Below are 17043 nucleotides of genomic sequence, written 5' to 3' on the forward strand. Positions count from 1 at the left end.
GCAGAGGCAGAGGCAGAGGCAGGCCGCGCCCGGCTCCCGCCTCCAGGCGAGCCGCCCAGCTCCCCTCGCCCTCCCCGGGCCGAGGCCGTGAGTGCGGGCCTCGGGGCCTCGGAGGGCGGAGCAGACAAAGGAAGATGCGCCTGGGGACCCCGTCCTCCCCCAGGTCCTCGGGGAGGCGCGGCGCAGCGACGGGCGGCGGCGGCGGCGGACGGGGAGGAGGCGGAGGCGGCACAGAGGGATCGCGGGCAGGCGGGGCAGGGGTCGGGCAGGGGCAGTGGCTGGGAGGAGACGGGGTAGGGGCAGAGGTGGGGGTAGGGGCAGAGGTGGGGGCTGGGCAGAGGTGGGTCGGGGAGAGGAGGCGGCAGGTGCTGGGCGGGGTGGGTGAAGGGTGAGGGGGGCGCTGCCAGGGGCAGGAGGCAGGGGTCGGGCAGGGGCAGTGGCTGGGAGGAATGAGGGTAGGGGCAGAGGTGGGGGCGGGGAGAGGAGGGGGCAGGTGCTGGGCGGGGTGGGGTGGGGTGAGTGGGGCGCTGTCAGAGGCAGGAGGGCCAGGGCCCGTCCCTTCGCTCCAGGAGCTGGGCTGGGCTGGGCGGTGCACTGGGCGGTGCAGTGTGAGGTCTGAGCCCTCGGAGGGGAGGGGAGCTCGGGTCTGCAGAGGGGCCCTTTCTGGGCGGCTGTCGGGATCACTGGGCCGGTGCGAGTCTCTGTCCATCCCCCCCATCCCCCGCCTTGTGTGCGGAGGACCCTCAAGCACAGACACACAGGAGGGAGTGGAGGCGGCCCCATGGGCCCACAGCGCCTAGGAATAGACCGCAGCGCCTCCAACCGCTCACGCACCCCCAGTTCTCTTCCGGAAGGTGGAGCATGCAAATGAGCTCATGCAAATAAGGGTCAGTCAACAGTCTCACTCCCGGCGGGGTCCGCCCGCGAGTCTGGAGCGTCCCCCAGCGGCCACCCCTGGAACTTCAGGGCTGGGCGCGGTCCGGAGGCTCCACATCCTCCCCCGGGGGTACCCTTCCCAAGCCCGTCCTGCCCCACCACTCACAGCCCACCCTCTGCGGCCAGGACCCCACTTACACCCCGACCCTCCACCTTCTAAGTGCCCCCCCACCACCACGCCCACCGCTGCTGGCTCCCTCCATCCTGGACCTGGTCACAGGCGTTGCCCCTGCCAGGCCCTCTTGCCCCTCCTACAGTCTGCCGGCCCTTCCTGGGGGCGGGGGGAGGGGGAGGAAGCTGAGGAGGAAAAGGGGGCCACACGATAACCCTGACCAGCTCGCCCAGGAAGGTCAGAGCCTGCAACTCCCGACTAAACCAGGTCAAGGCGGGCGTCACTGCCGGGCCTGTGCTTCCGCCTGTAGCTCCCAGGGACAAAGGTCACCCCTGCAGTTAAGATAACATACCTTGGAAATGCCAGAGAATATCTCTGCAGTCCCCTCAGGGCACACCCAGAGCAAGAGGAGGATGGTTTCTCGTCTGCACACCTCTCCCTGTGCTGTGAATGTCCCTTAACGGCCCTGCACACACCACCGTACAAGTCCGTGTCTTTCCGTTCTGCTCTACCCAGCCTCACAGGTGTTACCCGCCCGGACTTCACCTTGCCCCCCTCCCCCCTTCTCCTGTGATTCTGTGACTCTAACGTATAAAACAAGCTGTAAAACTCACTCCAGAGCATTTTCTCAATCCTTTGAGATTTTGTTTCCCTGCAATTGACGTCAGTCTGGTTCAAATAAACTCATAAAAACACTCTACAGGGTTGGACGCTTCTCAGTGACAACGCAGTCTCCAGCATATGGGTCCCTTTTCTTTTGGTGTCAGGCCACACCCCGCCCCGCCCCAGCATCCCTCCTGGCCAGTTAGTTCCTCCTATGGCCACTGACCGACTCCCTGCCCAGCTGAAAAGACATTAAGGGCATCCCTCACCCCACACTTAGTCACAGCCAGCCTATCACACCCACAGTCACATTCACGCTCAGACCCTGAGCCGGGCCTGGGGAGGGGCATGTGTGTTTGCTGTCCGAAGGTCTCCTTCCAGACAAACGGCTGTGGCATGGCCACCAGTATCACCCTGTCCTCTTAGATCTCATCTCGGTCCTAAGCACACCCAGTTCCCTGGGGTCCCTCTCCCCAGACCCTTCCTGGCACCACCACCACCACAGGGCAACTGCCACCTACCGCTGTGCCTCCAGCCGGAACCTTCCCCCAAGGGCGTCCCACCTGCCAGATATCCAGCTGCCTCACCTGCAGGCCCTGGGGTCCCCCCCCATCACTCCCTTCGGTCAGGAGGGCTCTTCCACACACTCCACCTTCCTCACTGCAGCCCCCTGCTGCCAGCGCCCATTCTGCCAGGCCCATCCCTGACTCCTTATGTCCTTCAGCAGGCACACGGATGCCACACCCCGCACGGCGTCAGCCCCCCAGTCAGGGTCCTCACACCCCCAGCAGAGGTCTTCAAACTCTTGGAACCCAAGGATCCAATAAAGCATCAGAGGAAACGCCAATCAGAGTGGCTCCCCCACCCAATGCCCGGCAGACCCAGAGCAACAACCCCTCCAACCCCTGGCGATCCTAGCCCTCAGCTGCCTCCCTCTCCTCAGGGGCCTCCCGCCTACCCCGCCCCTCACCTCGCTGGACCTTGGCACTCCCCACACCACACTGATAGTGCCTGTGGCTCCTCTAGCACCACCCTGGACTGGGAGCACCCAGGGCAGGGTCTGACTTTTTACCTCAGGGCACAGATTGGCCGGGAGCCCAGGGTCACACACTTTCCCATTTGCTTCTCTCTGTAGCCCCCCAGGACTGGATCCGCATCCCTTGGCTCAGAGATGGCCCCTCAGACAACACCAGGGTGCCCAGGGCCCACGGGGGACAAACACACAGGCCCCGTTTGCTGCTGCCACTGCAACTGGGGGGCTCCGCGAAGTGGGAGGGGAAAAACCAGGCTGTGGGAAGGATAAGCCTGGGATCAGAGGGAGCCCAGGGGGCTGGCAGGGACCCTGGGAGCTGCCGAGAGGCTGGCCAACCAGCCAACTCTGGGTGGGGCTTGGGGCCGGCATGTCCCGGCGGGGCGGGGGGGGGGGGGGGGGGGGACCGCCAGGCTGCCTGGTCCCTCCCAGCCCAGCCCAGCCCAGCCCGAGCCCCCCACAGGGGGGAGCGGCCTTCAGAGACAAAGGGCCATTGAGGCCCCAGACCCAGCTGGGGGAGGGGAATTCAGGCGACCAAAGCTATTTTGGGATCTTCAGACTCAATCTTTCAGCCCAGACCAGCCCAGACGGCTCACGCCCCACAAAGGGATAGAGAGGGTGCTCAGAGCCAGGAATCAGCCCCCTGGACTCTGGGCTCACACAGAGCAACATGCAACCACACACACATGTACACACATTCTGTGTTCGAGGTGTCACACAGGCACACACACACCCACTCAAGTTTGCATGGGCACTGGTGTCAGCTGCATGTGTGCACACGTGTCCCTCACTCACCGGTGTACATACACACTTGGACAACTCACACACACATTCACCTTCATGCAACACCACTGGGTCCGCATCCACATAGCACACATACACACGTGTGCACACGCACAGGCTCTGGTTACTTCTCTGGCCCCGAAAAGGAAGGTGGGGGATGGGGTCTAGAAGGACAGAGTCCAGCCCCTGGCAACCTGCAGGCCCCTTTCTCATGCAGATGACCCTGGCTTCAGCCAGAGGGAGAGGATGGATGGGGTGGGGGTGGGGGAGCTCTCCTCTCTGGGGCAGGCACGTCTCACTTGTGCACACACACCACTAAATGCGCTCGCACGTCACAGGTGTCTGGCTGTCTCGATGGAGGAGGGGCGGAGGAGGGAAAAGGCCAGAGCAGAGCAGACCCCTCCCCAACTGCCCCTTCAGGGCCTCCCGGCGTCCGGTCTCAGGCTGCCGCAGGCCCCTCCCCCAGCCGTAGCAGACAATTGGCAGTTCACAACAGGACACAGCAGCTGGACCCAGGCCAGCCCCTCGAGAGGAGGTGGCGTCCAGCCCAGGCCTAGATCACAGCTGCAGGTGAGGCCGGAGTGCTCACGTTTGACTCCAGGGGCTGTGAGTTAGCTCGCTCTGCAGGATGGTGGGATTAAACGAGGTTTGGAAGCATCTCAGCAGGACCAGCTCATAGGGCTGGGAGCGGGGAAGGCAGCTGCAGGCACTGCCGCACCCCTCCCTCGCTATCTCTCCCTCCCTCGCTTCCCCGCTGGTCTGAGCTCCTCCTGGAGGGGCTAAATGCCGGAGGCGTGTCCAGAGTCACGTAAATTCTCAGCTCAGGTTACCCAGTGGCAGTGGTGCACTAGGTTGGAGGGTCTGAGGGGTGATATCTGCAGAGACCTGAATCAGGGGGAGAGGGGTGTGCACAGCCCTGGAGGGGGAGCCCTCAGATGGGCAATGACTTGTGCCCAGGTGAGAACAGGCTCAGGAGGCTGCAGGAGCTGGGCAGAGCCAGTGTGAGGGAGCCTGCACAGAGCCACTAGGGGGCGCCAGCGGAACAGAGGAGGGGGAAAGGTAGGGATGGGGTGGGGCTGACCTCCCCCCACCCCTTACCGTAGAACTGCTCCAAGCACATCTCCAGAAGGAAAGAGAAAGCTGGGGAGCAAGGGAGGTGCCAGGTGTGGTCAGTGAGTCAGTGGGGATTGGGGAGGCGTTTTTCTGCGGGACCCAGCTGTGTGGCCACGGGTGACACACAGCCCAGCACCAGAGTCTAAGTAGGGTGTGAGGGAGCACTTCCTGGAGGCGGCAGCCAGCTGGGCGTCAGGATGAAGAGGGGTTGCAGACACCCAGGGAGGAGAGGGCTGAAGAGAGGCAAAGACAGGCGGGACAGGGAGGTTCTGGGGCCACCAGGTGCGGATGGACGAAAGGGGTGTGTGCTAATGGGACCAGCGGCAAAGGTGCCAGCTGTCAGGTGGAAGGCTGGCTCAGCTCAGTTCCCATCCAGGCTTGGCAGTGAGCTGTGGGCTCCCAGCCCTCTCCCCCGCACCACGCCCTCCATTGCCCTTCACCCACACCCAGGGGCCACCCGCGGCTCACCCCATCCCACTCTTTCTGCCCAGATTGTGCTTCCCCCTGCACACACCTGCCTCCTTGGGAGGCACATCCGGAGCCGGCAGGGGTGTGTGCAGGTGACAGCAGCCGCCCCTCCCAGTGGCCCTTTGAGGATCTGCTGGGGTTGGTGGGTGGGCATGTGGGTGAGAAAGAAACCGTGAGTGAATGAACAGACATGCTGAGCCCCCTCCACCGGCTCCCTCCCTACACGGCTGGCCCGGCTGTGCACTGGCCTCACACCTGTGAGCACAGGGACAGGCGCCAGCACAGCCAAACCAGGCTGCCTGCTCTGCCCAGGGCCCAGCGCCTGGTGACTGACAGGGCTGCTGAGAGGCGGAGCAGGGGAAGCTCAGGCTCCTCAGTCCAGCGACCCCCACCAGAGCCCTGTGTCAGACTCAGGGTCTGGCAGGTACGTGAGGGCTCTCAGGTCCTCCCACAGCCCTTTGGTCGCCAGCACTGAGGTGCAGGAGGAGGTGCCCAGCCTTTGCCAGGCGCAGGGGAGGGAGGGATGCAGACACACACAGCTGGACACTGGGGTGGACCAGACAGCTACAGCAAGCAGAGGCTGGGACACACAGAGGACAGAGGCTGGAGCCCTGTCCCAAGGCCTGGCACACCAGCAAAGGTCGCCCCTTACCAGCCCCTGGCCCTCAACAGAGCACAGGGAAACCAGGAACCACAGGCCACCTGTGGCGGCTCTGACCGGAATTCTCCTGTGTACCGATTACTGCGTCTGAGGCTGAGAGGGCATGTCACAGACATGCACATGCACATGCACACGCCACACAGCTGAAGGGAGCTCTCCCTCTCCATGCAGCTCTCCATGGGAGGCATGAGGGAGGGGCTAGGAGGGGCCTCTGCCCCTTCCCAGGCCCAGCTGCCAGTGCCCAGCAGGGGGCCTTCCTCAGAGGAAGTTCTCAGGGTCTGGGGTGTGTGTGGGGGGGTGGGGGGAGCTTCTCAAGGCAGGCCTAGATCACCCTTTTCCAGATCTCAGCCGCAGCCTGACTCCAACATGACCACTCCTGGGTCCCAGTGCAAACCCACAGGGTCCCAGTAGCCTCCTCAGCTGAGCTGCGTCACTGGTCAGTCCTGGGGTAACTCACTGGAGTGCTGCCCTTTCTGAGTGAGAGGCAGGCTCTTCCTGGTCTCCGGGTGTCAGTGCCCCGAGGGCCACAGTGGTGATGATGCCGCAGCCCCAGGGGCCTGTGGTGAGGGAGTGCTGGGGCCAGGAGGGCAAGGCAGACAGGAAGTCCACGGCCCTCCACCCAGGCTCTGGGCAAGGCTGAATGGGGGCGGGGGGGGGGGGGGCAGCTGGCCTGGGTTCCACAGGTGGAAGCTATGGGTGGACGGGGTGGGCAGAGCCTGTTCCTGCAGCTGTTTACCTCCCCCCTGCGGGTTGGGGGCCTAGCTCTCCAGGAAGGAAGCAAAGCAGACAGACTGGGTGTGTGTGTGTGTGTGTGTGTGTGTGGAGGTGGAGGGGGGCGGCGGGGGTGCTGCCTGGCCTGGATGCACAGGGAATGGCGAGGATGGCGCTGCTTGACCTGAGGTCCCAGGTCTGGGCGCGCTCCCCCTTCCCCCACCCAGACTTCCTGGGGCAGTCCCTGCACTTCCTGCCCCAACGTGCAGTCCCAGTCCTGGCCAGCTGGCTCCAGGCCTCAGCTGCCTCACCTGAGCAGCACAGGTCCCAGCACCCGGCGGCAGCGAGCCTACAAGCAGGCCCCACGGGGGTGCTCGGTCCAGCACCCCCGTGTGACAGAGCGAGGGCGGGAGGGCAGTTCCAAAACAATTTTTTCCAGTTGTGGGGAGAACGGAGGCTGGGCTCGTCTCTCGGTGGGGAACAAGGGGGTGGGTCGGTGTGGAAAAAGCCAAGCAGTATTTCCACCACCTCAGCCCGAAGGGAAGCAACGAGGTCACAGGCCTTAGCTGCCCAGGGAGCACAGGCCACCCGCCAGCACCAGGACCACCTGGAGCCCGGCCCGCACACGTCCAGTCCTTTGAGGGCAGCCCGTTGTTCAGCCACTGGGAGCGCCCCTGCTGCCTTCCTACCGGACGCCAGGTGGAAGAACCCGCCCCACCTGGGCAGGCCGCCCCAGCTCCCAGCCTCTGGAGGAAAGGAGCAGGCGGGCGGGCAGCCTCTAGCCCAGACCTGCCTCTTCCAGGCCCGGCTGGGGGAGGGGCCAGGAAGGGGGCTGGGGGAGGCCTGGAGGGGGCAGGGTGGGAACCTACAGAGCAGAGGGTAGGAGAGTAAGAGAGGGAGAGCCGTGAACAGGAAGAAGTCACCTCCCGTCAGTGGGGAAGAATGTGAAGGGGGTGGGACAGGCCCAGGAATCGCAAGGGGTGCAGAGATTAAGTGCCAGGCAGCGGGAGGGTGCGGGGGGCAGCTCAGAAACGTCCCGGACAGCTGGCTACCTGCCTGACGGGCAGATGGAGGGTCAGTTCCTGACATGCAGGGCCCACTCCTCTACAGCACCGCTGCCCAGAGTGATCGCCAGGACCCGGGTCTCAGGGCTGGGCAGGGCCAGCACCAGACTCACTTGGACCTGTCCCTGTGCCAGGCCCCTGTCCCTGTGCCAGGCCCCGCGGGGGCAGACAACACTTCCTTTCTCTGCTCCTGGCTCCTACGGGGGAGGGGAGGGCCGCAGACTGCCTTGCCGGCCTTTGGCCAGCCTGTGTCGTCCTGGAGGCTGCAGGGGAGGCCAGGACTAGCTCATGTGGTGGAGTAAGTGGGCAGTGCCCTGACCAGGACAAGGTGGCCCAGGGCTGGAGGAGATGCTTGCTCAGCTGCCAGCCTGGGCAGGCTCGGCGTGGGGGTGGCTGTCACTGGAGGAGGCCAGGCCACACCCCCCACAAAGCAGCAGGGGGAGGAGTCTCCTGGAAGAGGCTGTCCCGGGCTGCAGGCCTCCCTCACCCAAAGGTGGCGCAGAGGGAGGGACACATACCTGTCTCAGTTATGCCAGGAATGTGGTTCCCCAGGTCAGAACTGGAGGAGTGTCTTCCGGGGGCAGAGGCTGGGGAAGGGGCCTGAGCAGCAGAGCCAGGAAGACCCTGCAGGTCCCAGAGAGACACTGCGGAAGGCAGGGCCCAGCAGAGCTGGGGACAGGTGTGCTGAGAGCAGCAGGTGTCCCAGTACCCAGGCCGGGAGGAGGACGAGGCCCCACCTTGGCTGCTCTGGGCCTTGCAGGGGTGAAGTGTGCTAGGGACAAGTGAGACCTGGTGGTCTTGGGGCGACCTCCACAGATCAGTGGCTGCTCAGACTTCGCCCTGGGCCCTGGGGGGGCCTGGAAGCAAAATGGGGTCAGTCAGACAGGGAAGGGCCAGCTTATCTCAGGCCTTGACTCTTCACTAGGCTGAGGCCTGGGTTCCTGGAGCCTGGGGTGGGATCTGTGGTTCTCATCTCCTACAGAACAGGAGGTGGCCGCTCCTCCCACCCACCCAGCCTGAGGGACTGGGCACAAGGTTGTTCCTTCCCCAGCCTGGCCCTAGCTCCAGGGACCTGGTCCCTCAGGCTTCGGGGCGCTCGGGGGAGACACCCCCTCATCTAAGCCAGGACTGTGACGTACCAGCCCTGCCCCAGCACCCAGCCCACTGCCCTCAGTGCCTTCCTTGGCTTCTAAAGCAGATCCATGTGGCCCAGCTCAATCCAGAGCCTGCAGAGGGAGGCTCCTCAGTCTGGGCCCTGCCCTCCCGGCTCCCGGCCTCCACCCACAAGGCTCCAAGCCATTTCCTTTCCCTTCATCTCCAGGAACTCCTTCCCCGGACCTTCCCCCTGCAGAGGAGCCTACCTCAGGGGGTCTGTGTGGTGGCTCAGCCCTCCTGGGCACTCCCCCCTCCACTGCACACTGGCCAGAGCCTGGGCCCTGCCCCTCAGCGTTGGTTGCCAGGGCAGGCAGCACACAGTAGGTCAAGTCTCAGTCCTAGCTGGGGGCTCTCCCTGGGAACCCTCCTGCCCGGCTGTCTCTCTGCCCAGCCTGGTGTGTCCAGAGCCGGGTTGGTGTGGGTGCGGCTCTGGCAGGATGGCCAATCTTGCTGTGCCCGTGGTGGCCCTCACACCACAGACCTCCTGACCCCACATCAGGCCTCAGTTACTGATCACAGACCCCCGGGCTGGACCCACCCAGCAGTACACTTAACGGCTGACCCTGGAGATGCTTCCCTGTCGAGGGAGAGGGCATTTTCTGTCCTGTCCCTGGCCCTCTCTTCAGCCTCTCCTTAGCCCTCCTCCCCCTCCCCCCGCAACAGGGCATCACATCACACAGATGCCTGATCCTCACGTCTCACTCCCATCTTTTCCCTCAACCACAAGCTTCCAGAGTGAGGCCAGCGTCTCAAGTCCTTGCCAGGGAGGAGGACAGCCAAGCTGAGACCCTCGGTCCAGCCAGTGCTGGCAAGAGACTAGGACACCCAGCCCTGCTGGCCCCTCTGTGTGACGCTGTGGCCGGGGACCACGAGGCAGCCCCAGAAGCAGCCAACCACAGTCTGGGCAAGACATCATGGGGCTCCCGCCCACTTGGGTCTGCCTCCCAAGCACAGTCCTCTCCAGGCCAGATGAGTCCACCATCCAGGACCTCACAAAAAACAAGCCAGCACCACAGCACTAAATTGGGTAGAAGGGGGACTTCCCTACTGGCCAAAAGAGCCAATCAGAGGGGCAGGGTCACCTTCCCAGGACAGGAAGTAACAGACCCCTCCTACTGCCCTGGGGAGAAACATTCTCACCCCACCACCCCTCCCCATACATCCCTTCCTAGGCAGCCAAGAGGGGACAGGCAGGATGTGGGGACACCGGCTCTCTCCCTGCCACATTCCTCAGCCAAGGATCTCAACTCCTAACTGGGACTATACTGGGATGAAGGGGGGTGAGGGGAGAGAGCCCTGGTCATGTGATTCCTGCTCACCTCCCAGAGACTGTGGTGGGGGAGGGATGCTCTCAGGCCATTCAGAATAGATGTGTGGGGACAGACGATAAGAAAAAGCTCTCCACCCCGATAACGGAGTCCCACACCCCATCAAACCCACAGAAGCCCTCACCCCACAGAGCTGCCCCTTCCCAGAAATGACAGGCCTTGGAACACACAAGGGGGCTGTGCCCCATCTATAGGCCCCACCCCCAAGGGATTGCTCAACATCCGGGCCCTGTCTAGACAGATGTTTGGGCCTCTGCAGGAACATGAACAGCTGGTGCTCATTCACCTGGTCCCAGCCTCTCCTCGAGAAAAGGACCCTCTTCGAGGTGCAGAGCCAGGGAGGGGGAAGGGAGGGTAAGAGAGGGAGGCCTGTTCCTTTGCAGGGCTGGGACTTGCTCGGCTCAAGACAAAAGATGGTGGCATTGTGGGGGTTTTGGGGAGCACTGCTAATGACCCGGAGATGGCAGACACAGCGAGGAGCGGGGGAGCTGCAAGGAGGTCAGACCCCGAGAGTTTGCCCAGCCTGCAGCACGCTCCCCTCGGGCCCCCTCGGCCGCCCTGGCCCCACGCACCTTCTACGCAGTGCTCCACCTCCTCCAGGTTCCGCAGGGTGATGCGCATGAGGCTGGAGTTGAGCATCAGCTCGTTCTTGTGGGCTGGCCACAGGTACGGGGGTGCAGGGTTCACAAAGAAGATCCTGGTGTCCCCAGTGGACACCTGGTTGTCACAGATGAGGGGGTCTCCAAAGCCGCCAATCACCACCTTGTTGCCACCATCCATCAGGCTCTCCTGAGTCACCACGTCTTTGCCCTTCAAGTACCGCCAGACCCGGACCTGGGGGAGAATGGGGGGCAGGTCTCAGTGATCCACTCCCACTGGGAAGAGGAGGCCACAGAGGCCGGAGGCAAACGGCAGCCTGGGGCGGCTGGGCCTTTTCCTCCAGGAAACAGCTCCCAACCCCCAGGTCTAACTGACCCAGCCACCCCACTCCAATGTGACCATGTCAGCTCCAGCCGGATATGGCAAGGGGATCCCCTGGCCTGGGCTGCCTGCCCTCCCTGCCTTACTCTCCCATCTGCCCACCCCTCCTCTGGCCTGCCCTGGACGGAGCCCGATGACAGGCTTTCAGGGCGACAAGCTCTGAGCTCGGGGCTCAGGGCCAGCTGCATTCTTTGCAGCCCTGTGGGTGGGCTAGACACCCCCTCCCAGGAGATAAAAGACCCCTCCTCCCGCCAGGCTCCCGCAGTGAGTGCAGGAAAGGCAGCTGAGAACCACAAAATCAAGTTTGGGCAGCACAGGGCAGCCCCACCCTCCTGCTCTGCTCTGAGGGCCCCGAGGGCACCTTCTCCGACAAACTGTGCCCTGGGAGGCTCGCAGTCCACAGGGATGGGGAATGGGGGTGGCAGGAGGGTGGCAGGAGAGGCAGGCTGAACAACGGGCTGCCCTCAGAGGAACAGGTTCCCCCGACAGGAGCCAGCTCCCTGAGGAATGGCCTCTCTTCAGGAGCCTGGGGGTGGGCTGCTGGAATGGGGGATGAAAGACAATGGTGGCCAGTTCACCTGCCTATGCCCCCCTGCTGGGAGCCTAGGATCTGCAGGGACCCCCTCCACCCTGCAGTGGTCTGGGTGAGCCCGGCCCGGCCCAGCCCCCCACCCCCCCACCTCCAGACACACAGTAGGCTCAGAAGGACAAAACCAGCAGGGGGAGGGCCGGCAGCTTTCATCGCCTCCCCCCACCCCAGCCACACCCAGGAGCGGCGGGGAGGAAGTCGGGAAAATCCTGCAGGGACTTGGCAAAGTGCCCCGAGGTGGAGGGGAGGGGGCCCAGCGGGGAGCCCGGCGGTAGCCCTCACAGGCCCAGCCAAACGGAGCTGCGGCCCGCTCCCATCTCCCAGCAGGAGGAATGATCCGGTTTCTGGTCGGGGAGGCAGTTTGAGGGGCCCGATGTGGGGAGGGGCCTGGGAATGGATTGTGGTGTAAAACCCACCGTCCTGCCCCGCGGCTGCGGGGTCCCACTGAGGAGAGAACCCCAAGCCCCCCTCGCGTGGCCGGGGGATGCGGTTCTCCCAGGAGCGGATGAGGCACCTGCCCCTGCCCGGCCGCCCCCACGCGCACTGGAGCTCAGTAACGGCCCCGCCCCCTCCTCAGCGCCGGCCCCACACCCGCACTCAGCACCCCCCGGGGTCCCCGGGGGGAGGTGAGAAACCCCCTCTCCCGACCACCCCTCCAGCCCTGACCCAGAGGAACCCCACTCCGCCCGGGCAGAGAGCGCCGTCGCCCCGGCCCCCGGCCCTTCCCGGGCAGGTGGGGAGGGGCACCCCTCGGCGGGCGGCGGGCGGAGGGCGGCCGGGACGGGACCGGCCCGGCCTGGGCGCCGCTCGCTGGGGCTGCGGCGGAACTTTCCCCGCGGCGCCTGCGAGTTCCCGGGACCCGCGCCCCACCCGGGGGCTCGGCGGTCGCCAAGGCAGCGGGCGCTGCGGCGTCTGGGCCGGTTCCCACGGCCGGGCGGGGGTCCCCGCGGCGGCCGGGCACCGGGGGCGGGCCTCGGGCTCGGGGCCGGGATCGCGGGCCGGAGCCCCCAGCCCGGGCTCGGGGCCCCGCGGGGCTCCGGGCCGGCGTGCCGGCGGCGCCCACCTTGCACGAGTACGTGAGCTGCACCGGGTCCACGTTGAGGATCTCCTCCACGGTGCCCGTGAGCACCACGTTCGCCTCCTCCTCCCGCCGCTCCAGCGCGCGCTCCGGGCACGTCCCGTCGGCGCCGGGCAGGGGGCACGCGGCCGCCACCAGGAGCAGCAGCAGCGGCGGCAGCGGGGCCGGGCCGGACGGCCGCAGGCTGGCCATGGCGGGCCGAGGGCGCGGAAGGCCGGAGCGAGCGCGGGCCGGGCCGCGCCGGGGACCGGACTGGACAGGACGGGACGCAGCTCCCGGGAGGCGGTGGGAGCGCGGCGGCCGGGGGCGGGGCGGGGCGGGGCGGGGCCCGGGGAGCACCGCCCCCGCCGCTCCCGCCCCCTCGCCGCCCCCGCGCCGCCCCGCCGCCCCGCCGCCCCGACCCGCGCCGGCCCCGCGAACAAAGCGCCGGAGGAGGCCGGGCCGGGACATGGGGCGGCGGGGCCGGGACAGGGGGCGGCGGGGCCGGGACTAGGGGGCGGCGGGGCCGGGACAGCGGGCGGCGGGGCCGGGACAGGGGGCGGCCGGGCCGGGCCAGCGGGCGGCGGGGCCGGGACTAGGGGGCGGCGGGGCCGGGACAGGGGGCGGCCGGGCCGGGCCGGGGAGGGCGGGTCAGGCGGGGCGGAGGGCGGCCGGGGTGCTGTGTGCGGCGGCCCCACGGACGCCCCCCGCGGGCGGACGGCCCTCCCCCGGCGCGCGCCCCCGCCCCGGCACTGCGGCAGGAGCCGGGTTAATGCACAATCGGGAGGCGACGTGACGGGACTTCCAAGGGGCTCCAGGCCACTCCGGGCCGGGCGGCGGGGGCTCCCCGGCCGCGGGGAGGGGCTGGCAGCAGCCGGGACCCCGCCGCGCTGGAGCCCTGCAGGCCAGGGAGCCTGCGGGGGGACCCAGCCCCCAGCGGAGCCCGGACGGAAGCTCGGCGGGGCCGGGACCCCCGCGGGCTCGGGAGGGGCGGCCGTTTCCATAGGCCACGCCCCCCGCGGCCGAGGGCCAATGCGGTCCTGCGCAGCGTCGATTGGTCAAAGCTGGTCGCAGACCCGCCTACCTCCCGGTCCTGGGTCCGCTCTGGCCTTTATGCAGGGCGGGGGGCGCCCCCTGCTGTCCAGCGGCGGCAATTGCGGGTCACTGTTTGCGGGGGGGGGGGGGGGGGGCGGCCACGCCCCCTTCCAGCTCAGAAGGGCGCTGCTCCCTCCGGCCAAGTGCAGGGACAAACTGTGATCCAGAACGTCCACATTGGAGCCTGGCCTGGCTGACTACCAGGGGAAGGGGAAGGGGAAAGGGAGGAGGCCCCTTCCCTTCTAACAGGCCTGGATCTGAGGTGCCCCCTCACCAAGCCTGCCACAGAGCTGGGGCCAGGAGCTAGGAAGGGATAGCTATGCAGAGGCCCCTCTGGAGGATCCTACTTCTCCAGACCCTCTGGGGGTTCAGGAAAGGAGGGTGGCATCAAGGTGTGTGCTTACACTTGCTGACTTGAAGTAGAGGTGAGAGTGAGGCCCAGGAAGTGTGGCTGGAACCTGGAGAGCCCCCCACCCCACCCCCAGGCATCCGTCCTAGGCAAGGCAGACCTGAGGCTGCTCCCCACCCCTCAGCCCAAATACAGACTCCCACAGTCCAGAGAGGGGTCGCTGGGTCTCCAGCCAAATAAATTCCTCCGAAGAATCTGAAAGCTGAGGTCTGAGTGTCCCCAGAATCTCGGATTTTGGCCCAGAGAGGTGTCTGTTCTGTCACATCCATCTTGCCTGTGTCCAAGGCTGGCTCAGCCTGGCTCCTGTGGGCTCATCTGGGAAACGGAGAGCATCTGGTGTGGAAGCACTGCAGCCTGTGCCAGGCGGTGCTCCCCAAAGCTCTTCTGCAGGCGTCCCCCACCCAGGCACCCTTCCCTCTGGCCACGATGACCTCTCCATTGAGTGAAAGGTGCATGTGTTTGCTTTGAAAAGCCTCCACATGTGTTCAGGCCCTGTCCACCCCCTTCCAGACCAATGCAGACTGGACAGAGTGGGCTGGTGGGTCCCGAAGGACAGAGAGGCCCTGAGCCCCCTCCCAGCTTACCCAGGCAGGCCCTAGGACTGTCCTCCCCCACCGCTTCCAGGGGTGCTGATCTCAGTGGGGATATCGCCTTGTGGCCTTTGGGTCCTGGCCTGGCCTCCATCCCCCCCCCCCCCATGCTGTCTGCTGACCCAGATGTTGGGTGGGGCCAGGTGTGCAGAGCCTGACCATGCTTAACCTGGGCCAGGGATAGATGCCAGTGAGGCCTTTTTCTTTCCCTAAAAGTTAATTTCCCAAAGGTGTGGGAAAGCACCTTCAGTCTCTCTGCAAGGTGGGGGTATGGGAGAATGTTGTTACTGGTTGATCCTACTCAGCTCTGGGCTGTGACCACCCAGAGACCCTGGGTCTGCTTGCCTGCCTCTTCCTTCCCCTCTCCCCCAGGGCTCATCAGCGGAAGTGAGAGTGCCAGGGCAGGTGTGAGGAAAGACCCAGAGGCAGCCAGTATCTTTGCATCAATGTTTATTATGGGCTCTCCTGGCCAGGGGCTGGCTGGTGTGGCTCTCAGCCCTGCCCTCCTGGTCCCTCCATGCCCCCCCGAAGGCGCAGATTCATCTGCACAGTGCAGTGGGGTGTGAGGCCGTACTCCCCCAGCTGCTTCTCATCATCCAGGGGCAGCCCCTGGAAATTCAGCCAGAACTGGTGGACACTCGTTCTCTCCCGGTCAGCCACCTGCTGCTTGAATTCGGCCACCTTCTGCGTCAGCAGGACGTCGTAGGCGCTGGTGTGGCCCCTCTCGTTCCTCACCAGGATGCTCAGGGGCTTGTCGCAGCTCTGCACCACCAGCACAACCTCGCTGCCAGAGCGCAGGCCCTGGTGGGCCAGGGGAACCCCGTCCTGCAGCACTTCAGTGCTTGCCTGGACCACCAGGCGCTGCCGGAAGGCAGGCACTTGGGTCTCCTTGGTGATCAGCTCCTTCAGTTCCGACAACAGCATGGAGTCCCTCATGGGCACCCGGAATTCCTTGCTCAGCATCTTCACCCTCAGGTACCCACCCTGTGGACAATCACATGGAGCTCAGAAACCCTGGCACCACTGCACACAAGACCTTGGTCGCAGGGCAAGCTCCTAGGGCCCTGGACCCTGCTCCCTCCTGTGTCCTCTCCACCCACCAGGAGAGACCTCAAGTGCAGGAGACAGAAGCACAAGAGAGCATTCCTAGAGAAACAGCCACCCTCCTGTGACTATCTACTTTATCTCACTCAATAGCTAAGATGTCCCTCAAGGGAGCTAGAAGCAGCCACTGGGCAGAACCCACCTTCCAAGACCCAGACCTGGTGTCAGGAGGAGCCCTGGCGTCAACCTAGGAACCTGGGAGCTTAGAGCCACTCTGCTTGCCTGGCACAAGGAGGGAGAGGGTAAGGGACTGGTGCCCAGCCCACCTGCCCAGCCTGTCACCCGCCTCACCATGGCTGTGGGCTCTGATGCCTGGTCCTCCACAGGCCGTGACGACAAGGATGATGATGCGCTCACTCTCTCAGCTCCAGCTCCTCTCCGGCAGGCGCTGGCAGCTCACCCCTTTTCTGAGCCTGAGCCTCACACGTCAGAGGGTGTGTCTGGGAGCAGCCTACCAGCGACTGATTCAGCTTCAGCTTCAGTTTCAGTTTCCGTTTCCCAAAGGCTAGCCTGGGAGCCAGTGGTGGAAACAGAGCCGGAGCAGAACAGTAAGGAATCCTTGGAGGGGCCTCCCACCCACCTGATGGGACACAATGTGTGCCCCTCCCCAGGAGTGTGCATTCCAGCCCCCCCCCCAAAATGGCCTACAACAAAAGCCGTAACAACATGAAGTAATGATGAGAAAGTTTCACTTTCCATTTACCAACTTTCGAAAGTAATAAACTTGGAAAATCTTATCATGGTTAATTCAGAAATAACATAAAATAATGACCCAAACTACCCAGGGATGGTCACCAATATTTGTTCAGATTTTTTTTTTAATGAAAGAGATGTATCTTTTATTTTCTACATAAATGAACTTGTGGACATTATTGACAAAGTGAAAAGACTATCCACAGAAATGGGAGAAAATATTTGCAAATCATGTCAGATAAGGATCTAGTATCCATAATATAAAAAGAAATCTTACAACTCAACAACAAAAATATTACTCAATTAAAAATTGCATGAATAGCATGTTTCCAAAAGAAATATACAAATGGGCACAGCCTCATGAAAATATGCTCAATATCATTGGGCATTAGGGAAATGCTAAAGCCACGAGATATGATACTCCCACTAGCATGACTATAAATCATAAATAATAAAAGTGTAATATGCTAATTAGATCAGATGCCCTTCCAGGCAAAGCTGGGACTGTGAGGGAAGCCCTGGTCCCGGGTGCCAGAGGGAAGACGGTGCAGCCAGCTGCCA

General features: G+C 64.4%; 2 protein-coding genes across 2 annotated transcripts in view; both read right to left on the reverse strand.

The window, feature by feature from the left end:
• The window catches only part of AGRN (agrin), a 31184-nt gene extending 18291 nt beyond the window's left edge, over positions 1–12893 (reverse strand). The window contains 2 exon segments of the mRNA XM_036436430.2: positions 10537–10798; positions 12598–12893. Coding sequence (XP_036292323.1) covers positions 10537–10798; positions 12598–12804 — 469 coding nt within the window. The 5' untranslated portion in view covers positions 12805–12893.
• Positions 12894–15121: 2228 nt separating this feature from the next.
• On the reverse strand, positions 15122–16346 carry ISG15 (ISG15 ubiquitin like modifier). Its single transcript, XM_036436485.2, has 2 exons — positions 16081–16346; positions 15122–15669 (listed from the first exon to the last, which is right to left on the reverse strand). Exons 1-2 carry the CDS (start codon positions 16081–16083, stop codon positions 15178–15180), a joined length of 495 nt encoding a protein of 164 aa, XP_036292378.1. The 5' UTR covers positions 16084–16346; the 3' UTR covers positions 15122–15177.
• Between the last annotated feature and the right edge of the window lie 697 nt (positions 16347–17043).

The sequence above is a fragment of the Pipistrellus kuhlii genome, unplaced genomic scaffold, assembly GCF_014108245.1.
Source record: "Pipistrellus kuhlii isolate mPipKuh1 unplaced genomic scaffold, mPipKuh1.p scaffold_m20_p_137, whole genome shotgun sequence".
In the NCBI taxonomy this organism is placed as follows: domain Eukaryota; kingdom Metazoa; phylum Chordata; class Mammalia; order Chiroptera; family Vespertilionidae; genus Pipistrellus; species Pipistrellus kuhlii.